General features: G+C 38.9%; 2 protein-coding genes across 3 annotated transcripts in view; one reads left to right on the forward strand and one right to left on the reverse strand.

Moving 5' to 3' along the window:
* Positions 1 to 2,894, reverse strand: part of LOC102221455 — a 20,587-nt gene extending 17,693 nt beyond the window's left edge. Inside the window, exon 1 of one of the 2 annotated variants that reach the window (XM_023324687.1) lies at positions 2,830 to 2,894. The gene's annotated coding sequence lies outside the window, so the exon portion shown is untranslated. The remainder of the gene's footprint in view (positions 1 to 2,829) is intronic. The other variant, XM_023324688.1, reaches the window with a different exon arrangement.
* The window catches only part of LOC102223362 (hepatocyte growth factor-like protein), a 22,046-nt gene extending 9,069 nt beyond the window's left edge, over positions 1 to 12,977 (forward strand). Inside the window, exons 8-18 of the mRNA XM_005797019.2 lie at positions 1,354 to 1,528; positions 5,012 to 5,142; positions 5,692 to 5,794; positions 5,917 to 6,053; positions 6,165 to 6,197; positions 6,289 to 6,403; positions 6,493 to 6,570; positions 7,279 to 7,425; positions 7,527 to 7,633; positions 7,794 to 7,933; positions 10,075 to 12,977. Of these exons, the coding sequence (XP_005797076.1) occupies positions 1,354 to 1,528; positions 5,012 to 5,142; positions 5,692 to 5,794; positions 5,917 to 6,053; positions 6,165 to 6,197; positions 6,289 to 6,403; positions 6,493 to 6,570; positions 7,279 to 7,425; positions 7,527 to 7,633; positions 7,794 to 7,933; positions 10,075 to 10,236 (1,328 nt within the window). The 3' untranslated portion in view covers positions 10,237 to 12,977. The remainder of the gene's footprint in view (positions 1 to 1,353; positions 1,529 to 5,011; positions 5,143 to 5,691; positions 5,795 to 5,916; positions 6,054 to 6,164; positions 6,198 to 6,288; positions 6,404 to 6,492; positions 6,571 to 7,278; positions 7,426 to 7,526; positions 7,634 to 7,793; positions 7,934 to 10,074) is intronic.
* Positions 12,978 to 15,467: the final 2,490 nt, after the last annotated feature.

Below are 15,467 nucleotides of genomic sequence, written 5' to 3' on the forward strand. Positions count from 1 at the left end.
TAAGTTTAAATAAACGTTTAAAAGTTTCAACAAAGAAAGTCCCTGTTAGAAAAGTAACTGCTTTCATAGCAACATAGTGAGAATGAAGACATGTGAGAATTAAAATGTTTGATTTCTGTTAATCTGGATTAATATTACTTATATCTATAGCCAAACCAACACAATTTCATCTTTAAAACAGAAATATTACATCATAAGCTATCCAATCATAAGGGATACTGTTGTCTTCCTAAATCACTGAATAATCACTGAAAATGTTGGCTGTGATAGAGCATATAACAGAAAGTTGCGCAAAAGGGAAAATGTGGCAAAATATATGCAGAAAACACTGGGATAAATGTGGACTTGAGAGTATTACAAAGGAAAGAACATTCAATAGCTTCAGTTGAGATGAACCACAAGACCCGCAACAGAAATATTCAGAAAGATATGGGCCACACTAGCAGTGTTTTTTTTCATTGAGTCTCTTTGAACCAGAAGGTGTGATAGAAATGTTTAATGTCAGTGAAGGACAAACAGTCGTCCAAATTCTTATTTTTAGATTAAAAACATGTAGAATTTCATTTGGGAATCAAGTTTCCAGAGTCTGGAGGTAGAGAGGCTCAGAAGTTGCTTGTGGATCCGTGCGAAGTTTCCACGGTTTGAAATAATTTGAGGAACCATGTAACCACCTGGTGTTAATTCATTGTGTTTCACCAAGTCCAAAGGCTGAATTATACAGCAATATATCTAAAATATTACTCAGTTACATGTAAAATCAACTTTATGTCACGTTTTAATGCTCGATTCTTCCATGCATGTTTGAGAAATCCTTTAATCTTCATGGCAACCATTCAGCTGTGCAAAACACTTCGATGGATATAGATCCACCTTCAACGTTCATCCTCAGAGCTGCCCTTCCCCACTGAGCTCCTTCAGACTAGCCAGCAGCAATTAGCAAACGCCTGGTGGAACCGAGCATCAGCTGACCTCATTATAGGAGTTACTTCTCAATGAATCGCTGATAAAAATGTTTGTTAAAGTCTTAATAGAGGAGTCATGTTGTGATGACGTCCTGAAGGCGGAGTTTCAAAAAGAGCAGGAATTTCTTAAAGAGACAGAGACCCAATTTCAAGGTGTTAAATTTCAAAGTTAAATTCCTTTCAAGTTATATTTGGTATATATTGCATTTTTATAACAACTAATGGCAACATAGTTACTTGATTGTGCTATGAAATGTCATTACGTTCCACGGAAAATACAAAAATGCTGCAACACTAAATAAATTATGTTTCTTCTAATAATAGCATCAGTCCCTCTTATCTGTGCATATGAAAGCTAATTTTTCTTAAAAACATCTCTCCGTGACTTTAGCTGAAGTCCTTGTGGAGAAGAGGCAGCGCTCCAGCTTCACCACCAACTGCTTCAGAGGCCGAGGCGAAGACTATCGTGGCAAAGTCAATGAGACGGCGTCTGGCATCCCCTGTCAGCGATGGGACGTCCAGGTTCCTCATCGACATCCATTCATCCCAAACATCTATGAGTGCAAGTAAGCACTGTGTTGATTTTAATGGAGGGGGTGGACAGGTTGCATATTAGTATAATAAGTGCAGGAAATAACTTGCAGTTTTATTTCTCTGCTAACACTTGCTAACAGACTATTAGCAATTCCAGAGTGAAACTGGTTGGCCGCAGAGTGACGTATTTAAGTTTTCCTGTGACTTTTTGTTCACTTATCTACCAGCAACGATTTACATAATTTCATTTAGTAAATGTTATTCCTTGTGCTTTGTAAAAGCAATCACACTAGTTTAGCTTGTGTAACAAACAGAAACTCCAATGTCCTTTATTGGGATTTTTTGTGATCGATCAACATAAAGTAGTGGATCATTGTGATGTGAAAGACAAATGTTACATTGTTTACTTTTGCCACCTTTAACAACAAGGTTTTAGCTAAATTAATCTTCCCATCAAATATTCTTTCCACAACATAATTCTGCCATCACTGTGTTTTGCCATGAACATGGTGTGTTCAGGTGGAAGTGCATCATTAAGTAAAGTTATTGAAAAAGCTGTGTGTAAACAGTTAAATAGCTTCCTAACCACAGCACAGAGACCGCCCTCGTAAAAGTGTTCAATGACATCCATATAAATACGGACTGTGGGAGAACCACAGTGCTGGTTCTGTTGGACCTCAGTGCAGCTTTCGACACTGTTGACCATGACATATTACTGAATCGACTGGAGAGTTGGGTCGGACTCTCCGGTCCAGTGCTTTACTGGTTTGAATCTTACATTAAGTACAGGGATTTCTTTGTATCAATTGGAAACTTCTCATCAAAGAGGTCAAAGGTCACATGTGGGGTACCCCAAGGTTCAATCCTAGGACCCCTTTTATTCAATATTTATATGCTCCCACTATCTCAGGTTATAACAGGAAATAATATTAGCTACCATAACTATGCAGATGACACACAGCTCTACATTACGATGTCACCAGGTGACTCAGAGCCCATCCAATCACTGAACAGATAAATGTGTGGATGTGCCAAAACTTTCTCCAGCTGAACAGAAACAAAACTGAAGTTATTATTTTTGGACCTGAAGAGGAACGATCTAGAGTTATAGATCTAGACTCAATGCACAGCTTCAGATATTATAACTAAAACCAGCTATCAGGCCCAAAACCTGGGAGTAGTGATGGACTCTGACCTGAACCTCCAGAGCCACATAAAGACAGTCACAAAGTCGGCCTTCTATCACCTGAAGAACATTTGGAAATCAGCCAACACAGAACAATCAGAGTTTACTTATTTTATTCTTTTAGCGCTAAAAGAAAGAGGCGCTTACCCTTACAGGCTTATGTGGATGTCAAGTGTAAAGACCCGAATCTATACAGCATCTGCTCAAACACGGAAGACACCTTACTTATATCCTAAAGTCCGCCTCCTGGTCTGCTGGTGTGTTACGTCACTGCCTATTGGTCAGGTGATGAGCTAAAGTTAAGTTTCGTTTCTACAGAAAGTGTCCATATGAGACAAAAGGCTTTTGTGCAGAATCTTTGTGTCCGTAGTTGAGTGTGCGTGCATGTATGGTGCGTGCGTGTCTGGAGTAAACGTCTCAACAACTCCCCCTTTTGGTCTCTAAGAGACCACACATCTTTGAAAGATCATCATACATTCGGGGAGCAACACATCCTGAGGAAGACATTGCCCACTGTTCGGAAAACATCCCCCGGGCCCATTACGGTGCTTGTTTGTTTTACAGCTTCTTTTAGTGGAAACTCCTGCTTCTCCTTCTTTTTGCATAGTGTCTATCAAATGTTTTTTAGAATTGTTGATTCCCTGCAACAAATGTTTCCCCAGGGGCTGTCTGCTTAGCAAATCGCCTCCATCCATTTCCACCAGACCTTTTAATTTAGTTTGTATTTTTTGTCCATCCCAGTCCTTTTGGAATTCATCATGTTCTCCCAGATAAGTTATTAATCCGTCCATTTGCTCCCCGAGCGTCATCCAGGGCCCTGTGCCCCACTTCAAATCGTATTTCTCCCTGTCGACCTCCTCCGCCATGTTCAAACCCAGAGGTCACCTCTCCTCTTATCTGCCTTTTTTTTACTGCCTCGCACGGCGGCGAGCCCCTGTCTCCTTTTTTTTTTCTTTCTTTCTGCTCGCACGGCGGCGAGAAAACCAACACAGCAGATAAAGTTAAAAACTTCTCCCCAAATTACAGTTCCCAGACCCCAACCATGGTTTCAAAGCACATTTACAACAAACAGAAAAGCGACGCATGGACAAAACGCCTGCTCGGCGGCAGAGTCGGACACACACACAGCTGACATAAAAGAGACAACTTTACACAAGACACAGAAATGGATCCACGCTCCACAGAGCTCCTATTTTTGTCCTCGATGGCAAAACCTTTTACTTATACTTTGTACTTATACTTCATCTGAGGAGCAGATCGCGATCAACCTTAACCCAATATATACGTTGTCCTATGGTGGCCAGCTCTCACCGCTTTTAGCGTTTCTCGAGCTGACCGAGATTGGCCAGCGCGTTCTTAAAGCTTCCTCACCTGTTTATTTGGGCCCAACACCCATGTACTGTCCCGGCAGGCTGTTGCCTTAAACGGCCCGTCCAATCTCTGCTCGTATCTCAACACGAAACCATCCTCTGCTACCATTTGTTAAGATAGAACTCGACGGACCCAAAACGTGTGAGCACACGAACAGGAAATCAGCCAACACAGAACAATCAGAGTTTACTTATTTTATTCTTTTAGCGCTAAAAGAAAGAGGCGCTTACCCTTACAGGCTTATGTGGATGTCAAGTGTAAAGACCCGAATCTATACAGCATCTGCTCAAACACGGAAGACACCTTACTTATATCCTAAAGTCCGCCTCCTGGTCTGCTGGTGTGTTACGTCACTGCCTATTGCCACAGGGATAGGCACCTGTGGCTCATCACTGCCACAGGTGATGAGCTAAAGTTAAGTTTCGTTTCTACAGAAAGTGTCCATATGAGACAAAAGGCTTTTGTGCAGAATCTTTGTGTCCGTAGTTGAGTGTGCGTGCATGTATGGTGCGTGCGTGTCTGGAGTAAACGTCTCAACAGATTGTATTTGAAACGTAATCAATTATGGAACTTGACTTAATGTCGTGTTTTGATTGTTGATTCTATGTTGCATTGTGTTTCTGTGTTTGAAATGATGTAAAGCACTTTGAAATGCCTTGCTGCTGAAATGTTCTATACAAATAAAATTTGATTTGATTTGATCATTAGCTTTAGCATTAGAACACAAACAGGTAGATTTAGGGAAAAACAAATAAATGGCTGAACTGGACTGAAAAGATCTAAAACCAAAATGGACATAAATACCAACATTCAAGAGAAAGAGCATAAGAATAAAAAGATATTTAAGATGTGAGAACACTTATTGCCAGGCACTGTGATAATTCAGTGGGCTGTCTAATTCTCTAAATTAGGAGGATTATTGGTGTGCTGAACTGATTCTTGGTTATGTCTCATCTAGGGGTCTAGAGGAAAACTACTGTCGTAACCCAGACGGTTCTGAGGCTCCCTGGTGTTTTACGTCAGTGCCAGAGATGAGGACTGTTCTCTGCCTGCAGATCAAACGCTGCGCTGATGACATAGAGGCCGAGGGTACTTCGCCTTGATTCAGAAATGATCTAAGAATAAATCCAGTGAAGGTCTTAATGCACTCCTCCACTTTAATGACAATTTTATTTCACTTATAACTAGGGCTAAACAATAAATCAATAGCAATATATACTGCAATAAACACGTGATCAATATCAATAGATAATACATCCGATACAGGTTGATGAAAATCTTTAACTCCTCCATCTCTCACAGCCAGCTAAGCTAGGTTGATGGAGTCAACTAAATCACGTGCTATTTGGTTGCCTAGCAACTCACTCGTTCTTTGGTTACCTAGCAACAGTCTGTTGAGTAACTTTTGTAGCAGTTTAAGGTTTCACTGATAACTGCTTAAAAATAATAAACAATTGCATGGAGTGAAAGCTATAAATAAAATTTGAAAGGTGATGTCACCAATTTCACAGTATTTTAGATATTTAAAGCAAAAAACTAATCAATAATGATCAATATCGACTAATATGAGCGATACGATACGTTTCCCAGCCACATTGTCCAGCTCTACTTGTGACAATAGTCTTTTTATCTTCCCAGACTGCTACCAGGAAAATGGAAAAAACTACAGAGGTGTCGTCCGCAAAACTCGCAAAGGCATCACCTGTCAGAAATGGAACGTGAACACACCTCATCAGACCAGGTGTGGTGATACTTTCAGGCTTTTATACAAACAATCCAAAGTAAAAGCCAACCTCCTTCTACAAAGCAAAGCTCTTATCTCATATGACTAATATATTTATATTTGTGTGATTTATTTTTTAGAATAAACCCACGGACGCACCCGGACGCCAACCTGACGGAGAACTATTGCCGTAACCCAGACGGGGACCAACACGGGCCCTGGTGCTACACCACTGACCCCAAAACTGAGTTTGACTACTGCGCCATTAAACAGTGTGGTACTTACCTCTGCTTTTTGTGTGTTAAGTTTAAAATACTTCAAGAAAACTGTTTATCCAATCCTCTTTTTATTACTTTAACAGTTTTTTTTTTCTGTTGCTTTCAAACAGCTGGAGAGAAAGTGCCACTGACAGAAACTGTAGGTTAGTTTGCAAATTAATATGGACAAAAAGCTGCTCAGAAGATGCTACGGTTTTCTTGTGCCGTCATATTGTTGTGTTTTTGTGAACACAGAGACGGTGGAGTTCAGCGAGTGCGGGAAGAGAGACGACCGTCCCCAGCCGACCAGGTTGCGTATCGTGAATGGAATCCCTGGGAACTCGCCGTGGACTGTGAGCCTCAGAGACAGGTCAGGCTGACAGCTGACGGCGTTTAGTGATGAACTATCAAAACAGTCTCTGTTGCGCCGTGAATGACCTCTGACCTCTTTGTGTGCAGGAAAGGAAACCACTTCTGTGGAGGATCTCTGGTGAATCCCAGATGGGTGATCAGCACAAAGCAGTGCTTCTCCTCCTGGTAGTTCATTTAGGAAGGCTCTGAGATTTTACACGTGAAACGTGGAGCAAACAAATTTTTAAAATATATTTAATGTAAAATATATTATAAAAATATAGTGATAACATAGCTCAATTGAAACAATAATGCCAATGTACAATGGTTAATTTATTAGTTAACATGTAAATAAAAATCTGGTGGAAAACCCTTTTATAGTCAGTGAGTGTGGTACACCAACCTTTACTTTTAGTTTATAAATTGTAATAGTTTCCAACTACAACTGTTTTTTGTTTGTTTTTTTAAGTTCTTGTCAGATTATTAACTTTGAAAATACAGAAAAGGAAAAAAAATCTAACATTTTACATCAATTTGGTTTAAACATGGCGTCACTTTCTTGATGCATTCATTAGCTGGATCTTGTATCCTAAGACAACTCAAAAGTAGATTGGTAGTTGCAAAAAATAAAATAAAATAATGTTTTATTGTGGTAGCGTATTGTAGCACAGGAATTTTTTTTCAGAAAAATATAACCATTTAGTTGTTACATTCATACACAAGCACTGGCCTGTATGAGATTTATCATAACCTTGGGTAAAATTACGACCCTTTTGGTATTTACAGAAAAGATTTAAAACAAAAATGCATGACATAATCTTATTGTTTTATTTTAAACAAATAAGCAGCAGCCTTTTTTTGTTGTTTGTCTTCATGTTTCGTTTTTTTTGACAGCTATGTGGACCTTCCTGGGTACTCCGCCATGATGGGAACTCTTTTCCGTGACCCGCAGGAAGGAGAGCCTAGCATGCAAACCATTCCTCTCACCAAGATCGTGTGTGGACCCTCTGAGTCTCAGCTGGTCATGCTGCAGCTGGAGTAGTGTGTATAATCGTGCATCAGGACACGCCCTCACACACAACCACTTGAACAAAATAACTACCAAAGCTTCTCCTTTGACTGCGCGTTCTGTCTGTCTCAAGTCCGGCCCAGTTCAACGAGCGTGTCTCTCAGATTTGCCTCCCTCCTGAGCGCTACATAGTGCCCGAGCACACAAAGTGTGAAATAGCCGGATGGGGTGAGACGAGAGGTAAGAGAGACTCTGGAGTCAGAAGGCTACTGATGCACTTTCTGCAAAAGATTAAAACTTGAGGTTAAAGTAACATCGCATGCAAATAAGAGAAAGGAACATTTCTGCACCTTTTCTGAGCATGCTACTTGCTGTAGTTTTCTTGTCGCTGTTTCTTCAGGGACGGGAGATGAGACTGTCCTCAATGTTGCACACGTGCCAGTTATCAGCAACACTGAATGCAACAGATACTTCAGAGGTCGCGTTCGAGAAAATGAGATGTGCACAAACTCTTTTCAGGCTGGAGTTGGTGCCTGTGAGGTAGGTGTCTGCAGTGAACATGTTGATGGCTGCCTTTTTCATAGTTCATGCAGTTTTCTTTACTTATACAGAAATAATAAACAATATATTTACAGTGAACTCTTGTTTTTTGTGGGGATTGCGTTCCGAAAAGAATCCGTGAAGTAGTTACCTTTATTTTGTTTTACAATTATTATACAGTATAATTAAATACTCTACATTGAAACCAAAGACCAAAACCTGTTTTCAGGCCCAAGCATTTTTTTAAACAAATATAACGCTTTCTTACAAATAACTACAGTAAAATAATAATTTTAATTATAAATACGAAGTACAGTAGGACAAATTGTGACTCGAGGTATTTCACTGTGCCTCGGCTGCTGCGCTCTCTGGTGTCTTCTTCTTCTGAAGCCTGTGGTGCAGGTGTGTTTTTTTGAAAGAAGAACATAGTTATCGGTAGTTGCCGCTCTTTTTTTCTTCTGGGCAAAAACATTTACCAAAATTTGCCAAGCTGTATTACGTATATTCAGGGGCGATTCTAGGATCTGACTTTTAGGGGTGCTTAGCCCCCAGCAGGGCTAAGACCCATGAGAAGATATTCTAAATCTAACTGCCTATTTACAGACATTCACAAACAAAATTAAGAGACATGTTGTCAGTAATTCACAGAACAATAGAACAATGTTCATTTTACTCAAACATATACTTATAAAGAGTAAAATCAGAGAAACTTTAAATTTTTCCCAGAGGTGTATAAACTCAGTTTGAAATGTGCTTTAGCGCCCCTAAAACAGGCCACTGCGTATATTTAAATACCGTAACGTTGCTGTCACACAAGTAGAGAAGAAGCGTGGAAACTGTTTAGCCAATCAAGACGCAGAACACAATGCACTGTGGAAAAAAACTGCACAAAAAATACGCGAAGCAGCCAGGCCGTGAAAGGTGAACCGCGTTATAGCGAGGGTTCACTGTACAATAAACACACTTTTGACGATCACGCAAGCATTAAGCTGACCCCTTGTGGTAGTTTGAAGGTATGCAGTGTCTTACAAAAGTATTCTCAATTTATCTCATCAAAGCTTCAATGCACTTTATGATTTATTGTGATAAACCAGGAGAGTGGTTAATTGAAAAGAAAATACAACAAAGTTTTCAACTTTAACTACGAATAAAAATTATAAAAAGCATTTCATGCATTTGTAATCCAGACCCCTTGCACTCTAAATGAAATCCAGTGCCACCAACTGACGTCAGAAGTTGTCTATTTAGTAAGCAAATGAAGAATTCACAACTTTGTTAGAAAACATTAGTGAACAAACAGGATCATGGAGATCATGAGGTTGATTTTCTAGATGTTAAGTTTATTTTGTGATTTAATTAAATAACCATTTCTTTTCTGGCATTTCTTGCATCGTTATCGTCAATCTGTTGTGGAAGGTCTGTGCAAAAATTACCTTTAAAATACACTTGTGTTTTAAATTACCTTATCTACTTAAAAGCGGTGTTAAAAGCATTATTGTTTTTTCTTTTTTTTGGTGAGTTAGGAGTCACTCTGAAGGGCCCAAAGAGGCAAATACTTAAACTCTGTTTTAGGTCAAGTAATAATATGTTCCCAGAGCTGTTGGGATGGCAGGTAGAGGAAACAAACCTTACGTTTACTACACACCAGCATATATAACACAGAACATTGGACTTTGCCCACTACCAAGCCCACAAGATAACCTAAACTCTTAGCATTTTCTTTTATTCTTACTAACATCTCCAATAGCCCTAAACAATGACATAATAGAAAAGTAGCAGTAACAGAAATGTCACTCCAGAAAATAAAATCTAATAAATAATGCTTTCCAAATCTTTCATAAAAAGTGACTAAATGTATTTCCCCAAACATGAAACTTTTTCTTTGACAAGAAGTAAAGCATGTGAACCGCCATAGATTAAATCCCCTCAAAAAAAAAAAAACTCCTCGGTTGATTTATCCTGCTTTGAGGAGAGAACATACAGTTATTTATAAGTTCCTATAAATCAAACGCATCCACCATATGGCTAATGTAAGTGAACTGGCAAGATGTGACTGCAAGATGTTTCCCACCTCGGCAGTGACACTCAGTCATAACAGAGACAAATAATGACTCCAGAGTGTTGTTGCTGTGTGTCTGCAGAAAGACTACGGCGGCCCTCTGGCGTGTCAGAACGCCGACTGCTGGGTGCTGGAGGGCGTGATCATCCCCATGAGGCGCTGCGGACACCCGGGACAGCCCAACATTTTCATTCGCGTGTCTGTGTACGTAGACTGGATCAAGAAGGTCATGGAGATGGCTTAACCATCTAGGAACTGAGCAAATGCTTCAACATTCGCAAGAGATGGACATTTTTATTTTGTTAGAAGTTAAAACTTGTGCTAATCAAACTGTACAATTGGGATTTATGTCCAATGTTATGTAGCTGTGATGCCACAGTGTTACCAGAAAGGGCTCTTACTGTAAACATTAACACAGTGTAATTTGTTGTTTTGTATCTGCTCTAAGTTCTTTTATTGCACTGAAACTTGGAGCTAATTCATTCTGAAAATGTTGGTGTTTGCTAACATTTTTTGCTATGCTTTACATTATGGACTCCTTACATTTTAAAGGGCCAGTATTTTCAAGACATATAGTGGCGTGTGATAGCACAATAAAGTAACTACGTTACTTTCAGTTGTTATAAAAATACTGCATGTAACAAACACAACTTAAAAGAAATTTTGCTTTCTAATTTAAGGCCTTGAAATTGGGCCTCTGTCTCTTTAAGAAGCTCTTGCTCTTTCTGAAACTCCGCCTTCAGGAGGTCATCAAAACAACGTTCCTCCATTAACCCTTTAACAACGTTTTACCAGCGTTTCACTCAGACGTTGCTCCTATAATGAACTGAGCAGATGCAGTTCCACTTGGTGATTGCTAATTGCTTCTGGCTAGTCTGAAGGAGCTGAGTGTTGCATCTTGAAACGAGGAGAAGCTGCAAGTAGTAACATATTGATCTGTTTTAATGCATTCAATCCCTCTAACAACATGTTTACTAACAAAAGTTGCTATGCATGTTTTGGAGTAATTTTGTGACAAAGGGACAGACAAAAGTGTAAAAGGTGAAATGTTAAATTTCTAACCACATTTTAGAAGAACAGATGAGGCATTTCTGACTTTCCAAGTTGGAAATCCAACGTTTTGGTTCATCCTCTGGGATTTTTCAGTCCGTCAGAGTTGAATTTGTGTACAAGTGTATAATATGCTAATGCGTACATCTCCATGATTAATTTAAGTACATCTACATTCTGACTCCTACTCTAATAAACTTTCTTCCTGATAATAACTACTGTTTTTAAAGTTGTACAATGTAGCCTCTTGCCAAATATGAAAAGATAATTAACAAAAAAAAAGGTTTTGAAACAAGAACAGCACATTGAGCATGGTATTGTCTTTTATTGGGATTTTGTTTGATAGATCAACACAAAGCTTCACACTTGGTTTGTACAATATTTTTGCAAACTAAAATCTAAAATGTTTGGCTCAAAATCGTGAATTAACTTTCACTGCAATCACAGCTACAAATCGTTTGAGGTATTTTTATCAGCTTTTAAGCATGAGGACTGAAATTTGTCCTCGTGCTTCTTTGCAAAATGGTTGAAGCAGTTTAAAAGAAAACAAGTTTGTGAATTTTAGGTTTTGAGTATCGCCACAGATTGTCAGTTAGATCTCAGCCAGTTTTACACATTAATATGTTTGTAGCTAAACCATTTAATTGTTGCTTTAGTCTGATGTTAGGCTTAAGATCAAGATTGTTGTCTTGCTTGATGGTGAAGCTCTGCCAGTCTATTTTAGCAGGTTTTCATCAAAGATTTTCTTGTGTTTATCTCTATCCATCCCCAAAGAAAAATATCCCCCAGCATGATGCTGCCTCCACCATATTTCACTGGAGGGAGGGGATATCAGTTGTCTACCCGCGCCTTGCAAGAACAAGCTGGTATGGACAATGGATGAATACATATCCACACCAAAAGTTGAAAGCATGCGTCATTTTCTTTAGACTTTCTAATTACCCTTTACAAAATCCCAATAAATTGTGTAAAAAAAAGTTAAAGAGGTGTGAATACTTTTGCAAAGAACTGTATCAAATGAGTTGTTTCCCATCTGGGTGAGACAAGGAGCACCGCGAGAGAAGAGTTTGGTTTAGAGCAAAGTTTTAAAGATCCGAACATTCACCCCCCCTGTAAGTACTCCCATTACTACAAAACTGTACGCCTCCCCCTGTCTCGCCTTGGCATTGAGTGGGAGCTCCAAAATACATTCTTTGCCCCCAGCCTCTAAAAGAAATCCCTCCTCTGCCTGTCTTTTGATGCCTGCCCCCACCTCCAAAGACATGCCTTTGTGCCTTATGCAGAACTGTATGCGCTGCACATTCTTTCTAGTTCTATAGGAGGATTTTTGTAACCCGGTCCTGATGAGCCCACGGAATTCAGCTTAAATAAACCTCAAGATCAGAGTCCGACCAAATCTCCGACTGCAGAGGGCCACTGAACTCTGACACGTGGACACTCTACAAAAAAAACAACAAAAAAAAAAACTCCCTGCAGTGTCTTCCTCTTGTTGGTTTTGGCACCAACGTTTTACCTGTGCGTGCGACATCTTTGTTTTGTTTTTGTTTTTTTCTGCACAAGCAGAAACTAATAGAGACTGATTGTGGACGTTGATGGATCATTTTTCTTCACTTTCACTTAGTAATACATAAAGATGATGACAGGTCCGGTTCATAAATGAGTACAAGTTCTCAGCAGCTCTTGCAGAAGCTTCTGGTAACCCTGACTAAAATGCTGAGAAAAACTGCCACAAAAATATGCAAATGTTTTCCTTGTTACTCTGCTTTTTGCTATAATAACTTGAAAAGTAGGTGTATTATTAGTGAATTAAACGCTTTACCGTGTTGGTCTCTGACTGAATGTAACGTTGTGTAATATTGTGGTTTCACTGGATATTCATTCTGGGTATTTCTGAATTACATCATGAACCTGTCACTGCCGTGGTTCCAACTCAGAGGTGGGCTCCATCTTTTGTAACGTACAGCTTTATATGCTGGGCTCTTGCCAGCAGGCTCACCTGACAAGACTCCACTAGAGGTCCAGCATTAGCCGCCGCTGGAATGTGTGCTGCAAACTCTTTTCAGCTGAATTCATCACTTTGAATAAACTTCTGCATAAAGCTGAAAGAAAAAGAGTGAGTTTTATTGTTTGGTTTAAGATAGCAAGCATTTTCTCCAAAATAGATAAAATAAAATGTTTTAATATGTTTTAAAACACTGTTAAGTGGTGTGGGAAAGATGTCTTGTCAAAATGAGGCACATATACGTATTCAGCTCCCTTACTTGTATTCCCTAAATTGAAATGCAACTAATAGCATGATGATATCATATTAATTATTGATATTGAGAATTATTGATTAGCTTTTTGTTTATATATATATATATAAAATACTGCCAAACTGGTGGCGTGACCACAGTTTTCATAGGTTTTTTTTTACTTTTATTGTTATTTTTAAGCTGTTATGTGGCACAGAAGCAAAACCTGAAACTGCTGCTAGTTACTCTGCAGGCTGTTGCTAGGTAACCAAAGAATGAGTGAGTTAGTTGATCCCACCCACCTTGTTTAGCTTGCTGTGACAGGTTGAGCGACCAAAGCCTTTCCTTTGCCTTCATCCCCCAGAATGCTATGCGGTTTTGGGTCAGGATATTTTATTGAATATAGAATAATCTCTCAGATTTATTATAGTGCCTATCACAATATTGTTATTGATTTATTGTCCAGCTCCTTGTAAACATAGCATGAGAGGATACTGTTCACTAAAATATAAGAAAATAAAAACAGCACTGCACAACTGCAAAACATGGCTGCTCACCTAAACTGACAGACCAGGTGGGGAAATAATTAATCAGAGAAGCAGCCAAGATGCTAATAGTAACTTTGGAGAGGATGTAAAGATGCACAACTCAGATAACTATTTATTTTGAACTCCACAAATCTAAAAATGTACGCAAGAGCGGCAATAAAACAGAGGAAAACATGTGGAAGACATTCCTCTGGCAGCTGGAGGTGATTCTCTAGAGTACTGACTCAGAGGTGTTGAATACATTTTTACACGCCACACCTTTCAGTTTTTTTTAAATAAGGAAATTGGAAACCATGTGTCATTTTTCTTCCACTTGACAATTATGTGCTACTTCCATACAGATATCACACTAAATACAATGTTCTGTCATTGTAACAGGACAGAATGTGGAAATGTTCAAGACATCTGCAACTGTGATACACCATAAAGTGGGAGATTGTAATAATCATTTGTTTATAGACAAAAAAATTTAAGGGTATAAGCCACCACATAAATTATTAGTATTACGATGCATTATATATGTTTTTTTAGGGTGAAATTGACCAAAATACCACGTCAAATTAAAGAAAAAAACAGGGAACCAAATTATAGACAGAGTTTCACCAGGAGTCCTAGAGTGAGGAGCCCCGCCCCCTCGCTCCTCAGACAGTTTGGGGAAGAAGACGGCTGTCGTTCTCTCATTCGCTAAAGCTGTTCTTGTTTACAGGTTAGTGGTGTGAAGCTAGTGGAAACTGTCCCCGCTAAAGTGTAAAGTTACAAGTTCATTTGGTGCTGATTTCGTAATTACATGCTAGACGTGTTTAGACGTTCAAGGGGAAAAAAAAGAGTGATTTTTTTTTTTTTTTTTTTTTCAGAATTACGGTTAACGAGATTTTAGCTTTAACGGTCGTAAAACAGTTATAGAGAGTTTGCTACATGTATCTATAAACTCCGATCCACTCCCCGACCCAACCTTATTAAGGTTACGGTGGTTTCCTGTTATCTGTTAACAGATAACACAACACGGTTAAGGTTACTCTGTTACATGAAATCAGTTCTCATCAGAGTCTCAAACATTTATTATAGACGTTACCACTATCCACCCTACTGTGTAATCGATTCTAGTGTAGTTATTCAGAGCTTAAAGTAGCCATCTAAATATGTCCATATTAAATTATAGAACTAATAATATGATTACATTTTAAGAGTTATTACAATTCAAAGAAATTTGTAGTCTTAAAATGTCAGTGCACTTGAGAAATAGTTTTCTTTTTATGTAAATCTGTAAGATTTAAATTGATTGTTGAGTTGTTTTGATTTGGCCCTTGGATGCTGTCACAGCTGGTGTGGGCTGATGTTGTTTATTGAAGTAGATGGAATATGGTTGTTTTGGAGCAACGGAAGGACACATGGACATGAATGCACAAAGGAATGTTCAATGTATGATTGCATGATTTCATGATTTTGACAATTTGTAATAAAGAGACAGAGTTTGGGGAAGAAGACGGCGGTCGTTCTTCGTTCGCTAAAGCTGTTCTTGTTTACAGGCTTTCCACTCGGAAGAAAGGAGAAGCATAGACATTAAAAAAAATAATCATCTGTTACAACTGTTTCAATACAGCTGAGACGTGTAACACAACACATGTTTGCAGAACAACTGATTA

The sequence above is a fragment of the Xiphophorus maculatus genome, chromosome 20 (assembly GCF_002775205.1).
Source record: "Xiphophorus maculatus strain JP 163 A chromosome 20, X_maculatus-5.0-male, whole genome shotgun sequence".
NCBI lineage: Eukaryota > Metazoa > Chordata > Actinopteri > Cyprinodontiformes > Poeciliidae > Xiphophorus > Xiphophorus maculatus.